The sequence below is a fragment of the Pezoporus occidentalis genome, unplaced genomic scaffold (genome assembly GCF_034315485.1).
Source record: "Pezoporus occidentalis ecotype Australia unplaced genomic scaffold, CSIRO_AGI_Poc_V1 ctg381, whole genome shotgun sequence".
NCBI classification, from domain to species: Eukaryota; Metazoa; Chordata; class Aves; order Psittaciformes; family Psittacidae; genus Pezoporus; species Pezoporus occidentalis.
This window is the reverse complement of record NW_026915704.1, coordinates 149065-175847: the sequence shown is the minus strand read 5'-3', so window position 1 is coordinate 175847 and position 26783 is coordinate 149065. Positions and strand designations below refer to the sequence as shown.

The 26783-nt window shown below is 38.8% G+C and overlaps 1 protein-coding gene across 3 annotated transcripts; it reads left to right on the top strand.

Moving 5' to 3' along the window:
- Positions 1 to 161: 161 nt before the first annotated feature.
- Positions 162 to 26783, top strand: MPHOSPH9 (M-phase phosphoprotein 9). 3 transcript variants are annotated; one of them, XM_062632101.1, is made up of 24 exons: positions 173 to 754; positions 1912 to 2044; positions 2950 to 3100; positions 4375 to 4464; positions 7281 to 7780; positions 8277 to 8400; positions 10364 to 10454; positions 11719 to 11825; positions 12238 to 12363; positions 13194 to 13630; positions 14510 to 14668; positions 15721 to 15808; positions 16556 to 16771; positions 17600 to 17647; positions 18014 to 18078; positions 19227 to 19328; positions 20143 to 20280; positions 20937 to 21112; positions 21890 to 22054; positions 22385 to 22505; positions 22905 to 23008; positions 23800 to 24011; positions 24688 to 24756; positions 25748 to 26783. In XM_062632101.1, the coding sequence occupies exons 2-24, from the start codon at positions 1938 to 1940 to the stop codon at positions 25847 to 25849; spliced, it is 3498 nt and encodes a 1165-aa protein (XP_062488085.1). In that variant the 5' UTR covers positions 173 to 754; positions 1912 to 1937; the 3' UTR covers positions 25850 to 26783. The 3 variants fall into 3 exon arrangements, with proteins under 3 accessions (XP_062488087.1, XP_062488086.1, XP_062488085.1); XM_062632102.1 differs by lacking the exons at positions 23800 to 24011; positions 25748 to 26783 and having other exon boundaries at positions 168 to 754; XM_062632103.1 differs by lacking the exons at positions 23800 to 24011; positions 24688 to 24756; positions 25748 to 26783 and having other exon boundaries at positions 162 to 754; positions 21890 to 21986.

The following is a 26783-nucleotide window of genomic DNA, read 5'->3' as shown; positions in this document are numbered from 1 at the left end:
GAGCTTTACGGGCGGGAGCGTTTCCTGAGGGGATTCAGAGCCCTGCGTTCGTTGTTCCTCCCCGTGGTCCCTCAGGAAGTCCTTGGGAAGCCGGGGAAAGGGAGTCCCGGCGGCGGGAGGGGCAGCGGGGACCGAGGGGCCCCGTGCCCCCCGAGGGGGGAGTCGTGGGCAGTCGGGTCTTGCTCAGGAGGAGCCGCAGAACCACGCGGGCTGCGCTGGCCCCGCTGCTCCCATCCACATCGCACTTAAAGAGTCAGAATACCCCGCCGCTTGGTTTTTATCCTGCTCCTTTATGTAGGGACGTGGCCGTTTAAGGATTATTCTGTGCTATGGAAACAATAGCTGTCAGCTTAGTGCTCCTCAGCCCAGTTGCAGCTCACTTAATGTGCTTTTTTTTTCGTATTGTGAGCAGACTCCTAATGAGGTTATGAAACGAGCCTGTGTCACAGCGAAGTCCCACCCATCTGCTGTGCTGCTGAGATAGGCCACCCATGATTGCATCCTGGGGAGACTGAGGTAGCTCCCTGCACTGCCATCAGCTGCTCCAGAGACACTCGCAGCTCCTTTATCTGTACTGTTAGGTGCCTGATAACCTTCAAGTTTTCCTCACTTTAAACCACTAGAGAAAGAAGAAAGGCCTTTTTTCCCCCGCCTCTTCATTTATCCCAAGAAGCTTTGCCAAAGGATATGTGCATCTGGGATAACTTCCTTCCCATTCTTGCATTTTCAGCCCTGTCCAAAGGAGATAGTTTGAGTGAGTACGTGGGAAACATTCCTGGTGTAAGTCCAGTAAAACAGGCAATAATCAGGCTGTTTTCCATTGGTTTTCCTTCTGGTGGAAATGTTTATGCTTCCAGACCTGTTAGTGTGATATCTCTTTGTACTCACAAGTAATGTTAAAGCCAATAGCATGTAATTGTAAGCCCTCTAAAGAGAAATGGTTGTGTTGAAGGTGTCGTGCTTCTTTAAGGCAGCAGGGGTTTATTTTTAGTAGTATCACAGACCACTAGGATGTTATTTCTTGATGTCTCTTCTTGTTCATCCATGACATGATTGTAAGGTTTCTCTTCACTGTTAGAACACAGAGTGAATTCACCAGGGTGTAGAACACGCTTCAATAAGCACTATAGAAGGACTGAGCAATGTATTCCAACTATTTCTCAGTGAAAGTATGGGAACTGGAGGAATATTTTAGTCTCTTTACAGCATTTCTTGTGAACTGCTGCTTTGAGTGCTGTGAGAGCATCGCACAAGTGTTTAGTAGTTATTTATTTATGACGCTTTCAGTTAACCAGCTGCTGGGTTTAACTGCTCTGGGATTCCTGTTGGACTACATGGGTTTTTGTTCTTAGTTGGTAAGAGGTGTAGCTCAAACCAGCTTTTTTGAGTTAATGTTGTACAGTAACAGTAAAACAAGTGTTCTGTGAAGAAAGCAAGCCAAATATCACAGAAATGTCAGAACCGGTCAGCTGCAGTCTAAGTCAGTCTTGGGTTTATTTTCTGGTGGGTGTGCTTCTTGCAGGGAAGGCACGGATTCCTGTTCAGCAGGTTTAAGTGCATTGATAATAAGGCCCTTTCACAGAAGTCCGAGGGCTCAGGTTTAAGCCAACCAACCAAACCCCAGCAACACTGTTCTACCTGGATTTTTTTGGATTCAGACACCACTTACAGCCTGGTCTAGATACAATGCACAGCTGGGAATCTCCTTAAGTTTTAGTGGTCCCAGCAAGTAGAAAGCTGACTAAATACCCCGTTTGCAAGCATAGTACAGGGCAAGGAAGAGAGGTTGGTTGTGGAATGCCAGCACTTTCTGGGGTGGTTTGGCTCTTTAGTAAAATTCTGATTCTTTAATCAAATGGCTTTTAAAAAACAGACGGTGGTGCTTATTATATTCTGTATATTTATTTTCAGGGTAACATCATACTTGGGACTAAGATATGGAAAACTGTGACGTGGTGAAAACTGCACAAGAAATCCCTTCATCTTCTGCAGACTCTGATGTCAGAAATACCCACAGCTCTGTCTGTCACTTGCATTGTAACAGGTGATGTGTTGAAGAAATTCCTGACAAATATTGTTATTTTCATTATGCTTCATTAGTATGCTGTTACAGTAGTGTTGTTACTCAGGTGAAATGATATGTAATACTCTGCAATGTATTTTGGGCTGTTTCGCATTTACAGGTGTAATATGTAATGAGAAAAGCTTTACTGAAAGAACTGTTAATTATTTCTTAAAAGCTTAGTAACTTCCGTTGCCTTGTGTCTTGTAGAATTGGGGCTGGGAACCTGTCTTGCACTAGTTATAAGAGCTTATTCTTTAGAATGATCATGCATTGTGCTGAGACCATGCATTGGTAGAGACCAGCAGCTTAGAAATACAGAGCTGTTTTTCTGTTCAATGCCTAGGCTATTCCCAGTCTGAATAAGAAGGGCAAATAAGGACTAATGGTCTAAGCGATAATAAGGAGAGGTTCTTCTTGATTGACCTATTAAGATGAGAGTTACAGGTTGCTTACTGCATGTGTAACTCCTCAGAAGGAGGCAGTACTCCCGGGCTTCATGAATCATAACACAGCAGCTTATGTTTGTGCACTTGTAACATCAGAATCCATAAGGAAGCACATGGGTTTGATGAAAAGCTGGATTTATTGACATTTGCACTAGCGAGCAGTAGTGTCTCTGCTGGTTATACTGCCTCTCTTCTAGGAAAGCTGTGTTTTAACAGTATGTGAGATAAGAATGAGGCATCCTGTGGATTCTTGGACATTTTCTTGATAAACATCTATGAACAGATCAGTTGTTATTTTTCCGCATGGTGAGGGTCACAGTGTAAATTAAGTGTGTAACTCTGTACAGCTTCATAGCATATGTAGTGTATTATTTTGGGCACTATACTGAGCAACTGGCACAATAAATAATTGAAATCCTTTTCCTTGTGTTTCACTAGAAGTCCCTCATCCAATCCCAATGGAGTTTCTGGTTACTCAGGGAATCCCAGGTCCTCATTAATGCCTGGTTCTGTTGAGCTGCTTGCCTCCTTTGTGCAAGATCTCCAGAACGCTGGAAATGCTGACTCAGAAATTGTGAAGAGCTGTGAGGTATTTCGTGTTAAGGTTTATTTTTAAAGACATTTGTATTAATATATCAGCTTTGTATTTTGGAAGATAAATCTAATGATACAGTTTAGCAGTAAGTTCTATGATGTATGTTTATTCCTCATGATGGGACAAATCCCTTTACAATGTATGGACTAATTGTGTGCATAGATTTTACTGCAATTTTCCCTTAGCTTTTAATCTTAGTATTACAAGACAGATGTGAATATTTTTTCCAGAGTTTCAATTGCAAGTTTTGAATGGAAAAAAAATGTAAACCTTTAAAATTGTCTCACTTCAAACTGGCCTGAAGTGATCCTGGAAATCAGAAGTTTTCTTTCTAAAACTGGCTCAGTTTTAGTTTAATTACTTATTTACTCCATTTGTAGCAATGTGATCAGTTTGTTTCCCCACTTAAAACAACCCCAAAGTCATGAAGTGGGTTCAATGAGTTAATTCTCTTGAATGCTTTTTAATGTTGTTTTTTGTCTTTTTTTTACTTTAAATTTTATCATTATATTTAGTCCCCATAATGAACATGAGGTTTCCACACCATGGCTTGTTCTTGCACAATGTTGGAGGTTTCTGGCTGTGGTCCATTGAACTGTCTTTGGCAGATGCTTAATTTGGATGTGCTTTAACAGCTCCGAGGAAGGAACAGAGGTGTCTGTGTCAAGGCACATACGTTCTATGTCCCGTGTCCTGTGCTTCAAGTATCAGGCTCCATAAAGATTAGCATAAAGTAGTTTTAAAATTCAGATTTTAACGTATTTTAGGAACCCTATAGATTTGACTTTACGTTCTGTTTTCGTTGTCACTAAACAGTTATGCATCATGGCCTTCAGCTACATTGCTGAAGGGAGCAAACAAATGGTTCACTAAACATAAGTATGTTTCATTACCAGGTTTAAAATTGTCTATAATTTACTGAACTGGAATCAACCTTTCCAAAATTGGACTGTACTTCACTGCCAGCTGTTTCTGTTTTTAAGTAATCTTTAATAGAATAACTCTCTTCTCTTTTTCATTTGTGATTTTTAAACCAAACTTAAATTGTAGTGATGTGTTTTCATGCTGTCTAGAAGGAGTTTGAGTGAATGTGTCCATAGTGAATTGTTCCCATTGATAGGGGGCTGTGTATGTCGTGGGGTGGAAACCACAGTGCTGCTATCAAACTTTGTATTATGTCAACACCTAAGTGTAAGACTGCAAAACTGTATTGTAGCTAGAGATGCAATATGACTGTGCTTTAATTATTGTACTTTGTGATTTAATAGACAAGGTGGCTACAGTTCTTGAGACTGGTAGAAAAACAATGTCAGGAACAAATAGTTGCCCAGCAAGAGCAGTTCCACCATCAAATTCAAGTAAGTAATGATTTGTTCATGTAGGTAGGTTAGACTGAACTTTTCTTCCCTTGCCCCCAACCACATTCCCCTCCAAAGCAATGCAGTATGGGTTCTGGCACCCTTGTCTTTTTCTGTAAGTATATTCAGACAGGCAGTTAATGGAAGTGGATAACTGGAATGCCATTTACAGGATGCTTATTTGAGACAGCCTTGGGTAATTAACAAAGTAACTGTAAGAACCATTCCAGAAGTGAATATTCTGGGATTATTTGTTTTCAGTTGTTTTGTTTTCACAAACGTTTAGTTCAGAATGCCCATAGGATAACTGGATTTTAGAGGTACAAGCTGGTTTTAACTAACTGTAAGACTGTATCATTTCTAATTTTGAGACATGGTAGTTTTCTCCTCATTCAAAGATGTTATGCATCTTGTCATTCACTCCTCTAGACAGTCTAGAGAGTAGGAAAGCATTCATTATAAAACCTGAATGCTTATTTCACCCTTCAGTTGAACAGTCTCCTTTAAGAATGAAAAGATGACCCAGGGGAATATTCACATTTTTGCTGAACCATATTTATCCATTAAAACAAAAGAAATGTCTATGTATGTATGAGACAGTGATTCTATAAATATATAATGCTTAATATCTTCATCATTTTGGTTACTGCTTTTCCCTTCCCTTTCCTGATGCCCTCTACACTAGTAGTAATCAACAGTTCCTGAACTGAATTAACAAGAGGTACTGTCCTTTTATCCTATCTCCTGGTTCTCCTCGTTCACCTCTTCACCTTCCCCCCCATCTTGTTATTTTTGTCCCACCAGTGTTTCCCTTGTATTTCCTTCCTCCTACTGTAGTGGTTTGATTCACTTGTTGCTAATCATAGTTTTGACTAAACCATTGTGTTGGCTTTGCTGTTTTGTTTCTTAATAGGAAAGGCTACCTCTGGAAGAGTTGTGTTTGTGGTATCAGCAGGGAGTTACTAACTGCACTAATTGCCACACTAAATATAAAATCAACAGCTGTAACTTGCTTTCAGTTATATGAATGCATTATATAAAACAGAGGGAGCTATTCCAAACTTAAAACCGAGAAATACTGCAATCCAGGCAACTCACTATGCTCTAATAAGAATACTAAAGGATGCCCCATCCCTGGCAGTGTTCAAGGCCAGGTTGGACGGTGCTTGGAGCAACCTGCTCTAGTGGAAGGTGTCCCTGCCCATGGCAGGGGGTTGGAACTGGATGAACTTTAAGCTCCTTTCCAACCCAAACCAGTTTGTGATTCTATAACAAATAATAATCTACTATTTGGGTAGAAAAACAAGATGCTGCATTAACATTGCTCTGTGCTGTGCTTCAAGAGCAATGTGCTTTAAAAATACATCTTAATCCATGTGAAAATAGGGATCAAGAGACCTGGAGTTCATTTTTGAATCAGTGGGGTCAGTCCTTGGCTTTGTGATTGGAAGCCAGGTGTGGTAATGGTGAACTGCCACCACCTGTGAATCACCCCAAGATCAGACTTTATGGAAGAGATTTGAAAGGAAAAAGAAGTTACCTGTGTTCCCAAAATTATAGAAATGTGATCTTATTTTCCCCAGGTCTTGTCTTCTCTTGGAATTATTTGTGACCATGCAAAGAGAAGTAAAAATGCTGTTTAATTTGAATAGTAGCCTTTCACTTTTCCCACCCAACACATTAATGACAAAGATTAAATCTCATCAGATTGTTTTTTTTCTCCTGGCAATTCTGTTCCCTTTTGTTCTCCCTTCCCTCCTTTGGCAGAGTTGAGTCACACAATCACAAAGTATTATTGAAGTCATAGTTGAAATCATGAGCCACTAACAAAGCTTATGGCAGAAAACTTTGACACTTGGGTGGAAGCATCAGGTTTTTTGGTGGTGTTATTTGGGGGATGATTTGGGGAGATCTTGTTTTGGTTTTGGAGGGATGGGTTCTGTTGGAAGATTGGGGTAGTTTAAGGGGGTAAGTTTTTAGTTTTTTTTGGGGGGGGGAGTGAAAATCACTAGTTAATAAAACCTAGGGCCTGGTTCTGACCAGTGTACGTGGAGGTTCCTCTGAAATTAAGCCTTACTTTTTATTTCTTTAAGAGAACACATGATTTTTGTCCAGCTTGTGCTTTCCACCTGCCATTCACATGAGTAATGCACTGGAGTTCTGTGAAAAACATTAGTAGAGTTCCACATTCTTAAACCACTGTTAAATCTAGTGACGTAACTAGAGGTTTGCTCCGCTCCATCAGATACCAGAATAATTCAAATGCAGATCTCTATTATATGAATAAATAACATATTATCTAAATCTGATATTTTAAAGTCGGGTTTGATGCAAATAATCTTACAGAGGTACATTATTCCTATTAGCATCATAGAGGAATGGTTTATACTTCCATTAAGCATCCTTGCAGTCTTTAAAACATATATCTAATTTATAGAATCTTTTACACTTAAATTTAGCAAAAGGCTTTTGTCCACTTCTAATGACATACCTGGATAGCTAATATTACCTTGGCTGGTTGGTAGGTAACTCTAGTTCTGAAGGTATGTAGTGAATACATGCATGCATGTTTTTTAACATTAATAAATGACTAGTGAGACCTGTGACTGCATGGATTTAAGAATTGTTGCCATGGACATTTTACTGTTACACATAGACCTACTTTATGCATGAGATGTCTACATATTGAAAAATCTGAGTCATTTCAGAGAAGTGCTCCAATTCTGTCACTGATACCATGATTTGAAGAGTCATCAAAGTTTAAATGTGGTCTGTGATATCCTTTCTTAGGAGTTTTGCCTTTTCTTTTCCCACAGCTCATTCAGGATGAGGTAAGGCAGTTGGCAAAACTGCAGAGCAGCAACTGGGGCACCGGCAAGAGCAGAAGTTTGCCCACCAAGCTCACAGACACTTTTTCATCACTAGGCAGTCAGATGGGGATGCATTCTGAAATCTTTAAAGAACATGAATGTGTTGTCAGTCAACTTGGATCTAATGAAGCGGAAAGTCAGCCAAATGCCTCTGACCTGCATCAGGAGGGTTTTGGAAGTGATGCTTCAATGAACAGTGGGTACGGTACACTTTCTGCCTCCGAACTGCACCCTGGCAGACTGGACAACACTACCAAGTGCACAGACTACATGGAGAAAACTTCCCAGGGACAGAGTGATGCAGCTGTAGCCAGTGTTCAAAATAAAAGGGAACTTTCACCAAGAAATAAAGAGGAAAATTGTTCATCGGGAAGGAATGATGCTTTAATTTTTCCTACTGATTTTGAACATAAAGTTGATGAAACTCAATGTGGAAAAAAAGCTAGGTAAGTGGTCAACTTTCCAAATACTTTATTGTGGGCAGTCACCATTCAATAAATAGCTGTTGGTAACTGGAAACATTTCAGAATTGAATGGAACATCTTGATTGTAAAACATACTAGCAAGAAAAGACCCTGCATTTACGTTTTGGTTTAGTTTTGTGGTTTTGGCTGGTATCTGCTTGAACAGACCAAAACATAGTTGTCTGAAGCTCTTTGTTAGGACTTTTTTGAAAGGAAAGCTGTTTTACTGGTGGTTGTGTTTCATTAGCGCCTTCCAGTGATTTCTTTGTGTTTTGAGTTGTTTTTTTACCTTAAAAACCCCCAAACCAAAACCCTAAAGCATTTAAGCGTTCATCACTTCATATTATTTCTCAAAAGTGCATGAAGGCAGTGGAGTTTTAGTGCCTCTGTCCCACCTTGAAGAAGAAATTTCCTGTAGGGATCATGTCTCCACTGAAAAGGACTTACGTACTTAAGGTCTGTTTGTTTGTTCTTCTAGTAAATCTTTAACATCATGGGCACAAAAACTGAAACAAAACCAACCAAAAAGAATAAATGCAGATGAAGTGTGTGTAAACTCTATGCAAGAAAATGAGAAGGCAAAGAAATTACCCCATCAGAATGTAAGTCTTTTTATGTTTTTCTAGTTTGATTCTTGTTACTGGTATTTTTTCAGCATTGTAGTGGTTTCTGATTCAGCACATACTTTCATACTTGCTTTAAGCATTTGAGTATGCTGTTACCATTCATATAGTAAGTTCTAAGTTCATGTGGTTAGAGTTTACTTGTTGTATCATTCTATACTTACATATTTTGCCTTATTTTATTCCTTACCTAATTTTTGTGTTCACTTACCTAGGTAGCACTTGTTCTTTCCTCATAGAGATAATAGTTACATTCTCAATTGAAGCTTCAGGTCGTGGTCATTTATTGTGCCCTGTAAGTTTTTCGAAGGATCCTGGATTTCAAGTTTGTGATGCCACCACTTTAGAACTGTTTGTAGTACCACCTATTGCCGTGGCTGCTGAAGCAGCTCAGAATGCCTCTTTTGAGCACAATTTGATTTCTGCTTCCCCATATTCTTGAGTTAATAATTCTGTATGTCCACACACCTCATTATTCTGGGGAGAGAAGCTTAATCACATATTTCTGATCCAAAAGGTTGTTCTGCAAGGTGATTGTGTGAGTAATCATCATACATGTAACTATGAAGTTTTAGCATTCCTTCCAGTATATTGTCACAAACCTCTCTCCTTATGCTAATATTAAGGAAAGAATTGAAACTCTGTTAATGGCTCTCCTTACAGGAGATTAGGAGAACTAGGAAATATGAATCAGTTGATTCAAGGCAGGGTTTGTTCTCTTTCCTGTGGTCACTCTGAGGGTGATCCAGAAAGAGTTAAGAGTAGCTTACTCTGGGCCTGCTCTCTAATCTTCTTCCATTGTCAGTGGAAATAATATGTTCCTCTGAGGGGCTATTTCAAACCAGGAGTCACATTTATCTGCTGTGGATTGTTTCTTTTCTCTCTCTGCTACAGGAGGATGCATAAGGAAATTAGTGGCAAACTCAGATTTTGAAAAAGCCTTTATCTTTCTTTTCCTTTGTGAGAATTCAGTTGCTATTCCTTCATTTTCCTTTCTTCCTCCTTAGGCAAAGGAGAATACCTAAATAAAACATTAAGAGGGACAAAATAGCCGTGAGGTGAGCTGGTGCTTTGTGCAAAAACTTGAAAAGCTTTAGTTCCATTTCTTTTTTTCTTACTGACTTTTGTTAATTCAATGGTTTCTATCCTGGTTTAGTCCTCAGTTGTATGAGCTGTATAAATTTGCCAAGGAGCATGGCTGTTAAGCTTCTGTAATGGAACAAAAAGCCTCAAGTATGGTAGAAAAGAGCAATGTGAGATGACTGTTTTAAAGCTAGCTGCACTTACTCAGTTGCTCTTGTATCACTGTGTTGTGATTCCTTGATTAAGGAAGAGGAGAGCTGTGGCAAATCTTAAGTGATGTCCATTTTTATCCCCTGTGTTCGTCCCACTCTTTTCAAAGTGGTTTCTTTGATTACCTTTGGTGGTCGCTTAGGAAGTTTGGAGTGATGAGAAGAAGTGTATGTAGTCTCTTGTGTGTCTTGGGTGCTGATAGACAGCATTTACCTGTAGATTTGTGGTAGGAGGAATCATAACAGCTCAGTATAAGCAATTCCAGCCTTAGGAGGAGGAAAGAGTAATGCTTTACTGGCAAGTCACCCCTCTATATACTTGCACCTGCAGCAAGGAAGTTTAGATGACTGTACAAAATGTGTATTTTTGTAACAGTTAATCTCAGAAATGCTCCACAAGCAACAGGCACATGACTTACAAAACATCAGTGTCTTTTAATTGAGTGGCTTAGTTTAGTTCCCCTTTTGCCTGTGGTTCCTCTGAATATAAATGGCACAGGTTTGGATTGTGCTGTATAATGAAATATAATCCCTTTGCTTAAAAAGACTAACACCACTTCCATGCAATTAGAAACAGTTATACCCTTGCCTTTTTTCCCCCCCTTGCTTTGTGACTTTCCTTATAAATTGTTCCTCCTTTGTGATTTTAGACAAACCTTTCTGATGCTGCTTTGCCACCTTACACTTTTTACCTCAATCAACCGAATGAAAGTCCAAATTCCTTAGTGTCTGAAGCTTCAGGTATAGTTAACTTCTTGTACTTACATTTCCTTTTCTTTTGAACTCTTGTTTTTTAAAACTCCTCCTAGGATGCATTTCTGATAACCCTGGGGAGGTGAGGAGGGTTTGTGCGCTGGCAGGCTATTAAACTTTGATATAGTATAATCCCGCTTTTCTTCCTCTTGCGTTTCGAACTGATGGAGTTCCTGTGTGTCACTGCTGGCGGATGTAGGATGTGCAGCAATTTTTCTCTTCAAATTCCTCAGTGTTTCAAAGTTGAGCTTTGTCTTTAAAACTGTTTCATAATTTAATTACTCTTAAAATCATGTGGTATCAAATAATCTTTCAGATATTGGCATCATTGGTCAATAGTAGTCACAGGAGTGCCTGGTGATAGAGGCAGAATTCCTGTAAGCCAAGGGTGTGATTGAAGAATTGTGTTAATAAATAAGAATGGGATAATGCAGTGTGTAATGTGCCAATTCTTTAATGGAGGGAGGTTGCTTTTTTAGTGTTTTGATAAGATTTTAATTCCACTGTTTTGGGGTGGTTGGTGCTGGTTCTTTGTGGGGTTTTGTGGGACTTGTGTTTTCTTGGGGGGATGTGGGGTTTTTTGTTTTATTTTGGTTGTTTTTTTGTGAAAACAAACAACTAATTCACATATTTTGATTGTGACAGGATGGATTCATTTGAGTAAGAAACAGGGGCACAGAGATGCAGCCCTGCAAACTGTGTATCTATTGCTTCTGCACAGCCCATTGAGAGAGGGACACATATAAGAAATTGAAGTGGGGTTAAGACTGTATCTGTTCCTCGTGTGCCGTCCCTCTTAGTCCTGGTAGTCTCGTCTCTTTGCATGCTATAGAGTGCTGTTGAGTAGCAAACTGAAGTTTGTGGTATCAAGTGGCTGCCTGGGATTATTCCAGGGTAATACAAGTTTTAAATGCTATAAATGGAAAATGGTAATATGGTAAATGAGGATTTTTGCCTTAAATATCAAAGAGTAAATCTACGTGGTTTCACTGATTGATAGCTGTAGTTACTGATGCTGTGTGATGTGATGCTGACCACGTTGCCTGTGCTTTGCACTGAGATTTTTCTAACTTCTGGTAACAAATGCTTTACTGAGTTCCTTAAGAAATAGATGCACATAATTAATACAGCATTTTTGCAAGCTGCCACGGTAACATTTACTAATGGATTTTGGGATTCCTGTTTTATAGCCATGAGCTTGGAATTTGTAGTTTTCTATTTATTATTTTCTTTCAATGTTTCTTTTTACCAGGACTTTCATACTGGAAATTAGATGAGAAGGAGATGTATCACCCTTTACCAGAGAACTTCAGAAGTGAGTTTGCTGATATTTTCTCTACAAAAGCATCACCAGAGCAGGTAAACATTGTGTGTTAATAGTTGGCTGATAGTTGCTTGTTGTCTTTGCTTTTTTTCCCTACAATGTAAAGTATCAGTTCTCCAGAAGCCAGCTTCTTTGTGAGACTCTTCTGTTAACTCAGTCTTTCATGTTCTGTTCCTTCATTATCCATTTAACCCCACTAACAGCAATTGACTGACCTTTTGTCACCTGCAAGAAACTGTGTGTATAAGAGTTGAGAAAAGACTGACTAGTACATTAAAGGTGTATGTCCCTCACTGAAGACCCTTTTTTAAACTGGATATGCTGAATAAAGCCTTTTCCTGTTCTGAACGGCTTTATTAGCTAAACCCACCCCAGAACTTGCTTATCTATCTTGGGGATGGAGAATTGTGTTCAGGAATAGTAATGTTGCAATTTTCCCTGTTGAAGTCGTCTTCTGCTGATGAAACCAAGTTATCATCATTGAAGGATATTTATCATAAAAGACAAAGGGAAAACAAGCAGCTGCCAGACCAGAATTTTATGCCTTCTTCCCAGTCAAGTCACCCACCAGAGGTAACATTCATTTCTTTACTTCTCATCTCGGTTTGAAGGTAGGATGAGTTACAGGCTGGTTTCTCATTAATTGGCCCCTGCTGCCACCTCCAGTTTTATGCTGGTACAGCAATTTGTGCAGCCATGATGAACCAGAATGGGAAGGGATCCAGCTGACAAGTCCTCCAGAAACACCCTGGGTAAACAAGCATCTTTGCTGCACAACCTTGAGAATGGTGCAAGGATGAACCTGCTTACGCTGAGGCTGCAGCTGATGAAATGCAGATGGAACTGCAGTCACAGGAGCAGGGTTTTCTTACTGCTTCCCACAGGACGAGTTCATTGCACCCGTGAAACAGAAGAGGCAGAGGTTGTGTAATTGTTCTTTATCGTATCTGTTTCTTTATACAGCTTTCAGTCTTGTACAAAATCCAGTAATGATGCTTCTATGTGACTATCTTGTTTATATAATCCATGAAGTGATTTTTCATAATGATACAAAGTTATTGTTTCAACCTACAGGCAGACATCAAAGTTCTTCTATTTACATAACTGAAAGGTCAAAGCATTTTTAGACAACTGCAGATGTTAGATATGTCTTTTATTCTTAATGGAAACCTAGAAACTCAAGTTGCAAACATTGGGAATATGCATCATCATCTAAGCTATTACATGTCCCTTCATCTGGCTTGTCATACCAAATTACTGTAGTAATTGTAGTAAATGGTTGTGGTTATTCATTATAATTCCTGCAATACGTTACATGGATTGCTGATGTCTTCAGATAGACTCCATTTACAAGAACAAAAGTGAAATCACAGGGTTTTTTAGCATTGTAACTTCTTTCCTAGATCTTGACATTGGACCCAACCCTGCACATGAAACCAGGGCAGCAGAACCCAGGACCCCGTTTTATCAGTATTCCTGAAGAGACTGCTCCTTTTTCTCCAGACTCTATGGCAGAGCCAGGATTTTCAAGTCATTGTGACACAGACTCTTTTTCACAGACAAGTAATTCATCTCAGTTAAATGATTCTCCAAAGCATCTTGCCAGCAGCAGAGCTGCACGTTTGGACCTCTGGAGAAATCACCCGTTCCAGAATGAAAACAAGACCAGCTCTCCCTTTCCAGTGGCATATACGGATGCTGACAATGATAACTTAGTCAACACTCAGGAGGAAGAAACACGAACTCTCACTCCATCTTCTATTGCTCAGTGTGCTGACAGCAGTTTGCCAGAATACAGCCTTTCAGTGACATCTGTTGAAGATCCTGTGATAATGTCAAAGTAAGTAATGTTGGTTGTAATGTAAGTAAGTAATGGTTGGTACCTTCACAGTACTTGTGAAATGACCAGAATATGAGTTCTGTTTGCTTAGAACATAGCTGCACATTGCTGCTATTTTCCTTTTCTCCTCTGAAGTGCAGATGGCGTCATTTCCCACTTCTTACAATTGTCTTTCTTTAGACTGTTCTATTGAATCTTCTTCAGACCATACTATTTAATCCTAAGGCACAGTATTTGTGTTCTGTCTTCCTTGGATGTCAAAGCCTTAACTGGAAGGCAAAGCAATTTCCTATGTTTTATTTGGTTATGTCTTTTTATACCTTAAAATAAAAACCCATACTTCCCTCATAGGTTGTATGAGGGAGTTAATACAGGCAGAGAATTTCCAAGTTCTGTGGGGGATGTATTTTTCTATCTTAGAGGCAAATGGTGGGAGAAGCATAGAATTACTGTACTCAGGAAACATAAATATCCCCCATTCACCATTGAAGCTCTTGGGAGTTGCGCATGGATAAGCAGACATGGCATATTCTATGTGTCAGGGCTTATGTCAGGGTCATGGTTCAAGATAGTTCAGTGTTTTAAGGTTTCCTGTTAAAATTTTACGTGCAGTTTTTAGTGCATAGCAAAGGAGGGAAGAGAGACTAAAGCTTTGTATTGTATTTGTATATAGTAATACTTGTATTAATGGGGAGACTTCCATGCAAGCCTTGGGTGTCTGACACCACTGCCTTAGACAGTGAGGCTTTCTTTAATTTGAATGCAACAAAGTTCTGTAAGAGAGGTTTATAGGCTGAGTTCATGATGTGCAAATGAATACAGCAGTGCATGGTCATGTGGATAGCTGGAAACCTTTTCTGTTCTTACTTTTGAAACTAGGATTAGGCAGAACTTGAGGGAAAAACACGCTCGGCACATAGCTGATCTACGAGCTTACTATGACGCTGAGATACACAGCTTAAAACAGCAGCTAGAGGCAAGCCATAAAACTGCTTCATCCGAAGACTTGAAGAAAATCAGTCAAAACCTTGCTGACAGGTACTGTTTGTCTTTGCTTGTCCTTTTCCTCTGTGACGTGGGATTCCTTCCACTTCCAAACCTGAATATACTTGTTTAGAATAGCTTGAAAAGTTTGTCACTCTTCAATTCTGAAGATTATTTGCATCTATGATACTAATATTTTCCTATTAAATATAAATCTTGTGTTATTTAATGGAGCTGTTTAAGATCACTTTAAAATCATTATTAAGCAGCAATCATGATGTTTGAACCAGACATCTTTTTTGACCTGCTTTTTGCTGAAGCTAGCATAAGTTTTACTCAAGAGGGGCTGTCAGGCAGAGGTTGGCCTAAGCAATTTGTAATGGAACTACCTGTGTTGTAAAGTAGTTCTCGCCTGTCATGCTTGTGAGCATCATCATCCTTTATCTTTCACGTTAAAACCACAGTCTTGAATTCATTGGTAGCTTTATAAACTCACTTTGCCAGTCAGTGCTCTTTGACCAGCTATTACTACTGTAGCCTGTGTGCCTAACCTAAATATTCCATTAGACATAGCTTGAATGTTTGCTATATAGAGAAGTTTTTATATAAATTATTTGCCAGTCAAATATTGTCAATTTAGATAGCTAAAATACTTACAAAATCAATGCCCTTTAGAATAATTGAAGCAGTATCTGGGTAGCTGGGACTCTTTTGTACTTCCCTTCCAGCAGTAGTGTGCTAACTACTAGAAGTGACTTCTGAGCAGTCATTTATTGAGTTAAAGTAGCTTGCGGTATGATTGCAGCTATTAATTATCACACAGCATCACCAGCTAGCTGAAGCGCAGCTCTGCTCTGGTGCATCTCAGCTGCTTTTGGTCTGCAGCTCTTATGCTCCAAGCCACGCTGAGTCTCTGCAGGTGTTTCCAAGTTGGTGCTTGCCCACCATGAGCAGAGATGCTGTGCGCTCACTGCAAAGATTATGGGAGAAGGTCACAGGCTAGGCACTGAAATTCATGGGGATGCCTGAAGAAGGAAAGAAAGCTATGAAATTTATATTTACTTTAAAGTTTCAAGGGATGTTTGTGATCTGTATGTTCTGAATAGGTGTGACCAATTAGATGCAGCTCTGAACGAAGCAAGTGCTCGCATAAAAGACCTTGAAAATAAGAATGCTATGCTGGAAAGGCAGGTGGTAAGTATGTGTTCTTTTTTTTTTTAACTAAAAGGGTAAGAGAACGCACTTGTTCATTACTAAGCTGATACATGTTTCTGTATCTTCATCTTTTTATTTTCAACCTTCCTCCTTAATATATGAATCAGCCAATATGTTCCACCAGTGACTTTCCTAGCTGAGTTTCTTAGACTTGAATCATCATCGCTTTTGCTTATGAACAGCCTTTTCAGGTTAGCAGGGATCAAACAAAGCTTAACAGTGAAATGCTGTGATTTGTACATGATGTCTCTCTTTAGATATTAGGTTTTTTTAATATATTTATTTAGCTTTAATTACTTTCTCTGATTTCTTAGAGCTGTGATAAGAACACGTCTCATCTGCACTGAGGCAAAACTATTCTAAGGATATTTATACAGTTGTTCTGACCAGGTCAGACCAGTTTGCCTACGGCTGCATAGCTGCATTTACTGGTCAAAGAACAGGACACTTTGTCATCAAAGTTAGATACCCAGAGAGACTTTTTTCCATGCTGGGAAGCAAGAGGCTTAACTTCTAGATATATTAATTCCTGTAAAATAAATAACATCTTTTGGGGGTTTTAGTCTTCATTTGCATTCTTTCTACATCACAGACATGGGCAAAACTCTTAAGTTCATATACAGATGTACCCTTGTTTTCTATTTAGATGAATTTAGATTATGCTTTGCACTGAAGTGAAAACAAATCCTCCAGGAAGCATAATCAAGAACGTGTATTTCCCTGCAGGCAGACTGGCGAGACCGCTTCTACACGGTCAGTCATAATTCCAAAGGTTTGCAGGAACATATGGAAGAGATGCGCACAAACAATAAGGAGAAGGATAACACCATCAGTCGGCTAAAATCGAGGCTTCAAGATCTAGAGGAAGCCTTTGAGAAAGCTTACAAGTTATCTGACAATAAAAACACGAGGCTGAAGGAAGAAAATAAAATGTTTCAAAATGTAAGTAAGCAAAGGGGTGGTGGTGGTCACAGTTACACAGTGGGTCAGGAGCACAGCACCTCCTGCTTTGTAAAACTGCTCAGAGTTTAGCATTGTGAAGGCTTAAGGCACCATTAACAAATTATTCAGCTGACTACTTAGTAGGCTAGGTGTTAGGTGGTACTATGGATCTATAGATATTCAAGGTAACAAGGGTATACCTGGTAACACTTCTCGTAGTCTTTCATGTATTTTATGCCTGTGTGTGCTATTAGTTCATTTTATATTTAGAGGTATTGCAGGAAGTTGGTTTAGAAGGTTGTTTTTTCCCTCTCAGGTTTAGTGAGGATGGACTGAATTTCTCATAAGTCACCACAACTTGCTAGAACTCTTTATCGTGTATGATTTTAGACTGAATCAAAGGAGTTGTTTCACTGATTCTTCAGTAATAGCTTTGTGGAATGTTTAAAAGGATTGGCAAAATGAGTGTTAGTTGGAAAAGCTACTTCATGCTTTAACTCCTTTTTTACAACTAAGATTGCAAAATGCAAAGTCAGCTTTAAAGTTAGTGAATAATTTTACCAGTTCAATCAGTCCCTTCAGGTTCTTTAGAGATAAATAATTTGAGCATTGGAAATATACTGTGTAAGTAGTTCAGTTGTTCTGTTCTGTCTGTAACTTTTTGTTCCGATTAGAAGACGCTAGAACTTAACAAACAGTATTGAAGTACATTCTCTATCCCCGGAGTGCTTCTGCATGGGGTAGACAAACAATTCAGATGACAGCAGTCAACAAAACTGTTAATTGTAAATGGTCTCAGTGTGGGTTTGTGTGTTCTTTTTGTTTTAGCTTTTAGGAGAATATGAGTCCCTTGGAAAAGAACATGAAAGAGTAAAGGTAAGTACACACTAGTTAATTGGAGAACCACGCGTGTGAAATGTGTGATAATGTGCCATAGAATTAACCTCAGTACTTTGAAAAATATCAAATGGAAAGATCCATATTTATTTTACCTGATAGTTTCTTACTACGACTTCAGAGCCCTGCAGTGAAAAGGAGGGAGTTTGGGATGTATTGGTTTTCAGTGATATACAGCAAAAGTACTGCAGACTCAAAGCCATCAAATTGAATGGGCCTCCCTTTCAAATAGGAAGGTGTATTTGATGTATTGTTTTCAAGGCTGATGTAGTTACTCTGGTGTTTTTCTTTTAATACACTTTGTGCCTTCTAAGGTTATTACTTTTTTTCCTTGTGTACTTGTAGGATACGCTAAATACAACCGAAAACAAATTGCTTGATGCAAACACACAGATATCTGATTTGAAAAGGTAAATGTGAAACTGTCTTCTTACTGTTTTAACAATATGAAATGCAGGCAGCGATCTATATATTTACTCCTAGGTTATGAAGTCTGTAGATCTTGCAAGTTTAATTACATCTTATGAATCATTTCATGTTGTTTTATGTTACTTCATACATACTGTAAATGTCTTATTGTTTTAGGTACATGTGTTTTCTGCTTCCTCCATCACAATGGCTTCCCATGGGATGTAATGATTTGCTTCCTTTCTGATGGTTGTCACTCAGATAACCCAGCCAGGCTGCTGCTGAAGCCTTTACTCCTACAGTTGTACACTCAGGAGCCCCATCTTCAGCTAACCGATCACTGTTCTGGTTTTCAGAAGTGAGGATGCTGACAGGAGTTTGCTAAGATTATGGCTCCTAGGCATTAATAATGGACAGAAAGAATAGAAAGAATAAATAGGAAGAGTTTAAGAAAGGAATAGAAACAAGCCAAAACCACTCTGCTCTCAATTTTTATTGGGAGTGTTGAGGGAATGAAGATAGTATGAAGGACAGCTGAAGTATTTCTGTTGGCACTTCTATTTTCTTCCTGCCTGATTCTCAGTGCTGCTATTTAGGAACCATTTCAGGCTGGGGAAATTTTAGTGGAAAAGCAGATTTTTATATCCTGCTCCAAAAACCTGTATTTCTGTTCTCCAAGAGGGAAATGCCTAAGACTGTGTTGCATTGCCAGGGGCTAGCTCAGTGAAGATGTGAGCTGCAGTATGTGAGGGAGATGAAAATCCTGTGAAGAGCCTGAGCAGCAGATTGGTGGAGTTACCTGAGTGACATAGGAGCCACTCATTAAATCCAGTCAGGGAGCCTCTTGTATAAGTACAGCATTTCAAGGAGGAAAAATGTTCTGGTTTTGTTTTTCCCAGCCCCTCCAAGGTGGATGTTTTGATCCACAGCAGTATCTCCTGGTCCTGTCTTTCTAGCTAGGTTACTTACCTTAGAATTCAAATACATATTTATATGTGTATTTAGATAGGTATAAAAATGTAGTAGTTGCTCTTGTTCTTCTGCTTCATCAAGGATATCTGATTGGAAAAGAGTAGACTCCAAGAAATATGGTGTATCTTCTATGTCATTTAAATAATCTTATCATGCATCTTTTCTACTTCCACATTAGGACCATTTCAAAACTTGAAGCTCAGCTCAAGCAGGTAGAACATGAAAACATGCTGAAACTTCGACATGTAACTGAAAGTCGTTTCAGAACCTCCTGTGCCAAGTAAGTGAATATTCCAACCGTGTGAAAGCAGACCATGTGGTTTAGACTACTTTTTAATGTGATTTGGATAAAAACGGATCAAGATCACGTCAGTCCATAGGCCAAACTGGATTAAACACGTGACGTAATCCAGAGGTTTTGCATGCCAAGAAAGTATTAAAAACAAATACACACTTTGGATAATGTATGTATGAGTTGGCAGACTGTTTCAAGTCTTCCCAGATGGGTGTTTGATAGGTCTCAGCTGAATAGGGATTCCAATGCTCAACAGAGATCTTGGGAATAGAATCTAATAGTTCCATTGGACACTGGAGGTTTTCCTTGTGTGTTTGTCACTGCTTTGAAGAGCTGATTACTACTTCTTATGTTTCTACATACAGCTTGTACAGGTATCTGGGGAGAATGGAAGTTAGAATTAGTTAGGATTTGAGTGGAATTAGAATGCATACTATAGTTTGAATTGTGGATTTAAGTTAAGAACATTAAAGTTGAGTTGTGTCCTGTGGTGTGTTTATGTGTGGTTGTTGTTGGTTTTGGGTTTTTAAATGTTTTAAAGGCCTGAAAACTTTTCCCCCCTTTGGTTTTTCCTTGTTACTTAGTTATAGCCTCTTTGGTGTCTCCCAGTTCATTACAGATGTAATATGTCTGTAGATGTCCACTTGTATATACTGAACAGCAGTATTTGGGGGGAGAATCTGATTTTTCATTAGTATGAAGATACAAGTAGTTTATGATGAATATATTACAGGACTGATTTCTGGGGGAAAAAAGGAATCAAAACCTTTCCTAATTCTGAAGTGTTCTGGTCCCACAGCAAGTTGGCAACTCCTGATGTCAGCAGGCGGAAGTGGTTGATACCAGGAGCAGAGTATTCAATCTTCACTGGCCAGCCTTTGGAAGTGCGGGAAAGCTCCAAAGATAACAGACTAGAAGAAACCTATATTCCTTCCAGGTGAGTAGGTTTCCTTCGGTATCCAACACCTTTAGGAATGCAGAATTGACTAGATTTGTATATTTAGAGTTTTTTACTTGTTTCATAAAATTATCAAAAAATTCTCCATGTCATAGATGTTCTACAATCCCTTAAGAATGAAATCACCTTTCCTCACCAACAAAACAAGGAGCAGCTTCCAGTACCTTTCTTGGAATATCAGAAAGCTTCAACTGCATCTTGTGTCACTTTCTTTACATGTTTTTGTCCAACTCTACTCTGGGTTTGGACACTGTGTGCTCTGTTGTATTGGATGCGAGTGGTAGCAGTTGGCTGCAGCTTTCCACCAGTGAGAAGCTTCAGGTGTAGTTTAGGATGTAATGTGGTAGTTTTCCTTCTTACTTAGGAGTTTCTAAAGCCTCTGTCAAGACATACTTAATTCTAAGAACGTATCAAATCACTGAATTTAACTCGCACCTTAACTGGCAGTAACACAATCTTCTGATGTCCTTGGCTAAAACTAAAAAGCACCCTTAAAATTCTAGGTTTGATGACTGTAAATCTCAAACAAAATTCCTCCATTTTTTTTGGTTTATTGAGCTACTGTTTGGATATATGAAATAAAGTAAAACTACTTGATCAGTTCTTTTCCTTTCCACTGCCTCATATTCTTTAAGGCACCATTCTCCTCCGGAGAAAGACTCCTCACAAGAAGACTCTTCAACAACCACATCAGAAAAGAAAGAAATGGAGATGTCAGAAGCACCAATTATAAAAGCCTTTAAAGAACTTGAAGAAGGAAAATCATTTAAAGATTGGGGTACACAGACAGAAAAAGAAGATGCATCAGCTAGTAACTTTAATTTTCATATTCCTGAACTTGTCTTTACTGGCTTTTCTTTGGTTGCATGTCCTTTGGTTCTGTTATTCTTGGCATTCAAGTCCATCAGGCTTAAGTGACGGCATCAAAACAGTTTCAGCATGCAGACTTCTGGAGTTTTCCTAAGAAAATTCAATATCATGCAGCTAAGTGACTTGTTTAACATAGAGGGAATGCAGAGGTTGCTGTTAAGTCTCAAGCTGGAGAGTAGCTCATGTCCTTTTTCTAATAATATCTCAGTATTTATAAACAGTTAATGGAGTCCTAGCAATGCCCTGGCTGGCTGTACATCCATTATAGTTTTGTTCTCATGGTGTTATATCACAGTGTTACTAAGAAAGCAGGCAAATATACTGTAGGATTGCACAGAACTGTTCTAACTACCTTGATTTAGAAAGCTTTGTAATTAGATAACACTGAGTTTGTCTCAAATCCTTATATTCTTGGTTCAGGCAGGTACTCCAGCCCTCTTTCCCAAAAGATGTTTTTGTCTTTTCTTCCACTGGCTCTATTAAATCAGTGTTATTTAGCATTGTTTCCCCACACTTGCTGCAAAACATCCTTTCTCATAAGTTAATCCATCTTTCATGAGTACGATGAGCAGGGAGTAAGACTTGAGCAAAACATGCTGATGTCAAGCAGACTATAAGTGCAGTCTTTGTACAGTCCAAGCTGCATACAGAATATTTGTGGTTTCTTGTATTTAAAAAGGTATTATGTTAATCAATCTTTTTCTTCTTTTTAATTTAGAAACACCAAATCGACGTCAAACTGTTGGGTTTGTTGAATCTTCTTTAGTGGCTAACCGATCCCCAGAGAAAGGGAAAGACCAGCACAGACCAAAACGGTACAGCTCCCCTTCTGGCCAGAGGTCATCGTCCCTTCCTCCTCCAAACAGGAAATCAAATACTCCAAGTCAGTGCTTTTCTGAAGTTTGGTTTGTATTACTCAAAAGGTAGAATCAAATAATGAGAAGCTGCTCTAGAAGAAAGAAAAATAAAGATAGAACCTTCTGCCTTACTCTTAACAGTAAAAGTAAAAGCTTGACTGTAACTGTAGAAAACATGAGAGCTCTTAAGTTTATTTTAACTTCTCTGTGTTGTGATGCACTTTTCATCTAATTTAAATAAACATGTAGACAGCTTTGAAAAGCATTTGTTTAAGATGTAAGCCTCTGATCACATGAGTGGGAGATGCTGCACTGGGAGATGTTTGAGGTAGTTAAACATCCTTTGTCCTTTGCAGCAAGAAGAGAGATAATGTTGGCACCAGTGTCTGTGACATACAGCCCAAAACGATCTCCAAAAGAAAACCTCTCTCCTGGATTTAGCCATTTGCTTAGCAAAAATGAAAACACAGTAACAAGGTACGAGGCTTGCAAATACAGTTGTGTTCTGAGCATTACTATAGCTGCAGTATGTTTATGCAGGCTTAATACTGCTCTTTCTTGTTCATTAAAAGTCCTAGAAAATGAGTCATGTGAAAATATCTGAATATACAGCTAAGTTTAATCCTGTCAAGAAACATGGGAGCTTGGCCCGCTTCTGAAAGAAAGTCACACAAATGGGGTATTTTAGTGATGCAAATAGGAGTATATTGAGCTATGGCACTATGAGCAGAAGCAGAAGACTTGCAGTGCTGTGGGATAGAAATTGTTTTTATTAAAAACCTGCTTATTTAACCAAAACGTGAAAAAGTAGAAAATACAGCATTGCTTGATACGTGATTGCTAGCTAGTGATAGTTTTGTGCTTCCTGCTCTGCAGATTTGATATACTTCTAGATGACCTGGAAGCTGGTCCTACATCTACTTTACAGCACAATAATACAAGAAAAAGGCTCCAGTTCCTCTCACTAGATGATACAGAAGGTAATCTATCAAAGTGGGGGGAAACTTTCTCTATTGGTAATAGCTGCTTAAATAGAAAGCTGTCACTTTTATCAAGTCCAACTTTTAAAAACCCTCTAAATCTTGTCTTATTCTGTAGACAGAGAAGTACCATTCATATAGTATTTAATTTTTATGTATATGTGTATATGCACAAACAAAATGGAACAGCAATAATGAAATGAAGAAGGGCAGCATGTTTTCCTATGCTTAACTCAGTTACGCAATGCATATCTTAGTAGGATCTGTATAAAGATGTATGTACTCGGGGATACTAATAACTTTCTGTTGCTAAACATCACATTACAGATAGCCAAGAGTAACTATAATAAAAGCAGTTGTTTCAGATGTTTTAAATGATTGATTAAACCAAATCTTTTCTCACTTTTGTAAATCTTGTCACTATGTTCTGCTTTTGTTTTTATTAATGCATTGATTTAGAGGAGTGTTTTCATGACAGCTATGATATTTAGTGATATTTAGAAATGTTGTAATAGTCAAAGTTATTCCTATTTGGCACAGTACAGTAATCAGTTTGCTAGCCAAAAAATGTGCTGTGTTATAAAGATCACTTGAAAGATCATCTGTATAAATGTTTTCCATTCTTCTGGGAAGCTTGCCTATGGCAAGCTAGCAAGGCTTTGCTAGTCACTCTCCTTACTTTATGTACCTCTAATATCACTCTGCTTTTCTTGTCATTAGCTTATTTTTCTCTTCTGTGTAATAATTTCACAATTACAAAACGAATAAAAAGACCCCTATTTTATTGATAGGAAGGCAACACTCAGGTGTCAGAGACAGCTCTTGTGCTGAATCCATCAATACTGGACTGAAGAAAGCGACAGCCTGGGACGAGAGGAGTGTAGCACAGAAATATGAGCCAGTGCTGCCTGCTTGCGAGGGGGACTTCAAATACACAGCAAGGATTAGGACTCTGGCTGAAACAGAGAAACTTTTTGATGAGCTAACTCAGGAAAAGCAACAGGCAAAGATTATTCTTATTTTAAATTTGTAATGAAACATAGTAGTTGTATGAGAGGTGAGGGGTGTAGCTGTGCACCCTGCAATGCATGGCTGAAATTCATGCATAATTTCTAGTGTTACCATGGGAATGGGCCATTATCAGTCCCTGCTCTACTTCCCATACTCCAATCCTTTTCTGTCCCTAACTTCCTTAAAGGAGAGTCACTTTAACATAAGCACAGGGTGAATGGAAGGGTTAAAGTGAATTTGATTTTCTTCCTTAATGGCCAGTGATTTAAACCAGCCTTTCAAATAAGGAAGGTTATTCTGGCAAGTAAGAGTGCTCCCTTCATAGGATCCTAGAATGGGTTGGATTAGAAGGGACCTTAAAGCTCATCTAATTCCAATCCCACTGCCACAGGCAGGGACACGTTCCATTAAAGCAGGTTGCTCCAAACCCCATCCAGCCTGGCCTTGAACACTTCAAAATGACTCTTGGGAGAGTCTGCTTATGAATGTTAACTTCTGTATCTGTGTGGTACAGCACAGTATTATGGTAGCATACTTGTGTTTAAGAACAAGACTGAATGTGTCTCTGTAATCTATATACCTCACCTCTCGCTTTGTAAAATGAGTTAGGAAGGCTTATGCTGGCTCCTGAAACTACAGTTTACAGCTGAAGTATTTTCTATTACTAGATTGAGGCTGCATTGAGTCGAATACCTTGTTCTGGTGGAAGAATGACCTTGCAAGCAAGATTAAATCAGGTGAAAAAGCTTCTACATCTGGCTGCTCTCTTATATTGCTCTCCCACAATTTAAGAATATAGAGTGTAGATGAAAGTTCCACTATAGTAAGTTCAATTACTGTGGGAACTTTTCCATATCACTGAGAGGTGTTCCTGAATATGGCATATAAGGAAAAAGTATGTGTGTGTACATGTATAAATAGTACATAGTGTATATTCTGCATAATAACACTGTTGATATCTTCTGGGGTTTGTACATGGGATGCATTTTCCAAATTACTACAAGAATAATCTGTTGTTGCTGTAACACTGAGAGGCACATGAAGGCAGTACATTGAGGCAGTAACTATGAAACAGATCCCTGCAGCTGTTGTGCTGTAGAGGAAAGTGTAAAGTTTAGTGGTTGGTTGGGTTTTTTTTGTCTACTTGAAAGCATAAAGAAGAAAGCAAGAAGGCAAAAAGAAGTAGTGTAGGTGGAATACAGGAGAGGCCCTTCTTTAGAAACCTCTGCAGACTCTTCTAGTGTAAAACAAGCGTCTCCCAGTTGTGTTCTAGAGGTCTCTGCAAAGCCTACAACTGCAGCAGTTCCTAAGTGGGGATCCTAGGACTTGTAACCAATTTGAAAGTCCAAGTGCATTCCAGTGAATCAATGTTACCCCTCACTGCAGCATTTCCTGAATGTGTCTCCCTCATTATCAACCTGGCCTAATTCCTGTCAGGTTTATCTAGAAGTCATGTAAAAGTTTAAAAACAAACCCAAAATACCTAAAACAGTTTAAAGGAAGCCAAAGACCCACAAGTACACACACATACATAAAAATAATACAGGTTTGTAGGTCTGCCTCTAGTCTGTGGGTGCTAACAGAACGCTAGTAAAGGATACTGTGATACTGTGATACCAGTGGAATATAGGAATAACAGTAGTTTCTTCATTTTAGAATGATCATTGCATTTTGGTTTATGTTATTAAATCCCTTTTTTTTTCCCCTTTCTTCAACTGTTTCCTTTAGGAAGCTCTGGAAGATCGCTTGGAAAGGATTAATAGAGATTTGGGGTCAATACGCATGATTCTGAAACGATTCCATGTTTTACATACCTCTGCAAACCTCTGACAATTCTCTCTTTGAATGCAAATATGCTTTTTTTTTCCCCCTTGCACTAATATGTAATTATGCACTCAGTAAATGCAAATGGTTTTGTATTTTTCTAAACCCTCAATAGTAGTTTTACAACCATGTTACCCTTTACCAAGAGCAATATTTTGTACTTGGAGCCACCTATATTTTGAACATATTTTTGTTACACTTGAGAAAATCAATGTTTATCCTGTATTGTAATATTTTTAGAAATATTAATTATTTTTAAATAGTGATATTGAATTTATAAGAAGAATATGAAACTAAAAGGCAGCTTGTTTTCAGAAAATGAGTGTTACTGGTTTGCACTGGTTTTCCTCCCCATTTTATAAGTATTTATGGTATGATGTAAATATTAGCCAATAGGAAATTTTGATCTTTAATACAAAAAAGCAACCTGAATTACCTGTGTAAAAGAACTGTGTTATGTTGTGAATCCTTTTAATTTCAACCCTATAACACGGGTACCTTTCTTTGTGACAAAACTGTGAGCAACACTTTCACTATGGTTGGTTGGCTGCAGAATGAAGTGTGTGTTCTGCTGGTCTGGCTGCATTAGGAAAATATGGCTCTAAATGACTTGATGTCTCCCAACAGTTGCAGTGAGTAGTGTTTTGCTACTGCAGGTACCGGGATCCGTGGGAGCCTTCCCATCTCGACTCCAGCCACCTCTCCAGGACTGTAACTATTCATCCCGAGCTACTGTTTTAATGAAACAGGCTAGGTTTTGTGCCATGCCAGTGTTCTGGTCACCTCCATTCCTGGATCAAATCCAAGCTGTATTTGTGAACACACATGCATTTTTCTGGGTGAAAACAATACATATTTGCTATTGGCCTATTGCTGAATGACAGTCCAACTTTGATAGTTTGTATTTTAATATCAAATAAAGGTTTAATTAGATTCTTTC

Bases quoted from the DNA above. Each gene is read 5' to 3' on its own strand.
- MPHOSPH9 (XM_062632101.1), top strand. From the start codon at position 1,938: ATGGAAAACTGTGACGTGGTGAAAACTGCACAAGAAATCCCTTCATCT. The intron at 17,648-18,013 runs GTAAGTACACAC...GTGTACTTGTAG, and splicing joins AAGAACATGAAAGAGTAAAG to GATACGCTAAATACAACCGA. The intron at 19,329-20,142 runs GTAAGTGAATAT...CTGGTCCCACAG, and splicing joins TTCAGAACCTCCTGTGCCAA to CAAGTTGGCAACTCCTGATG.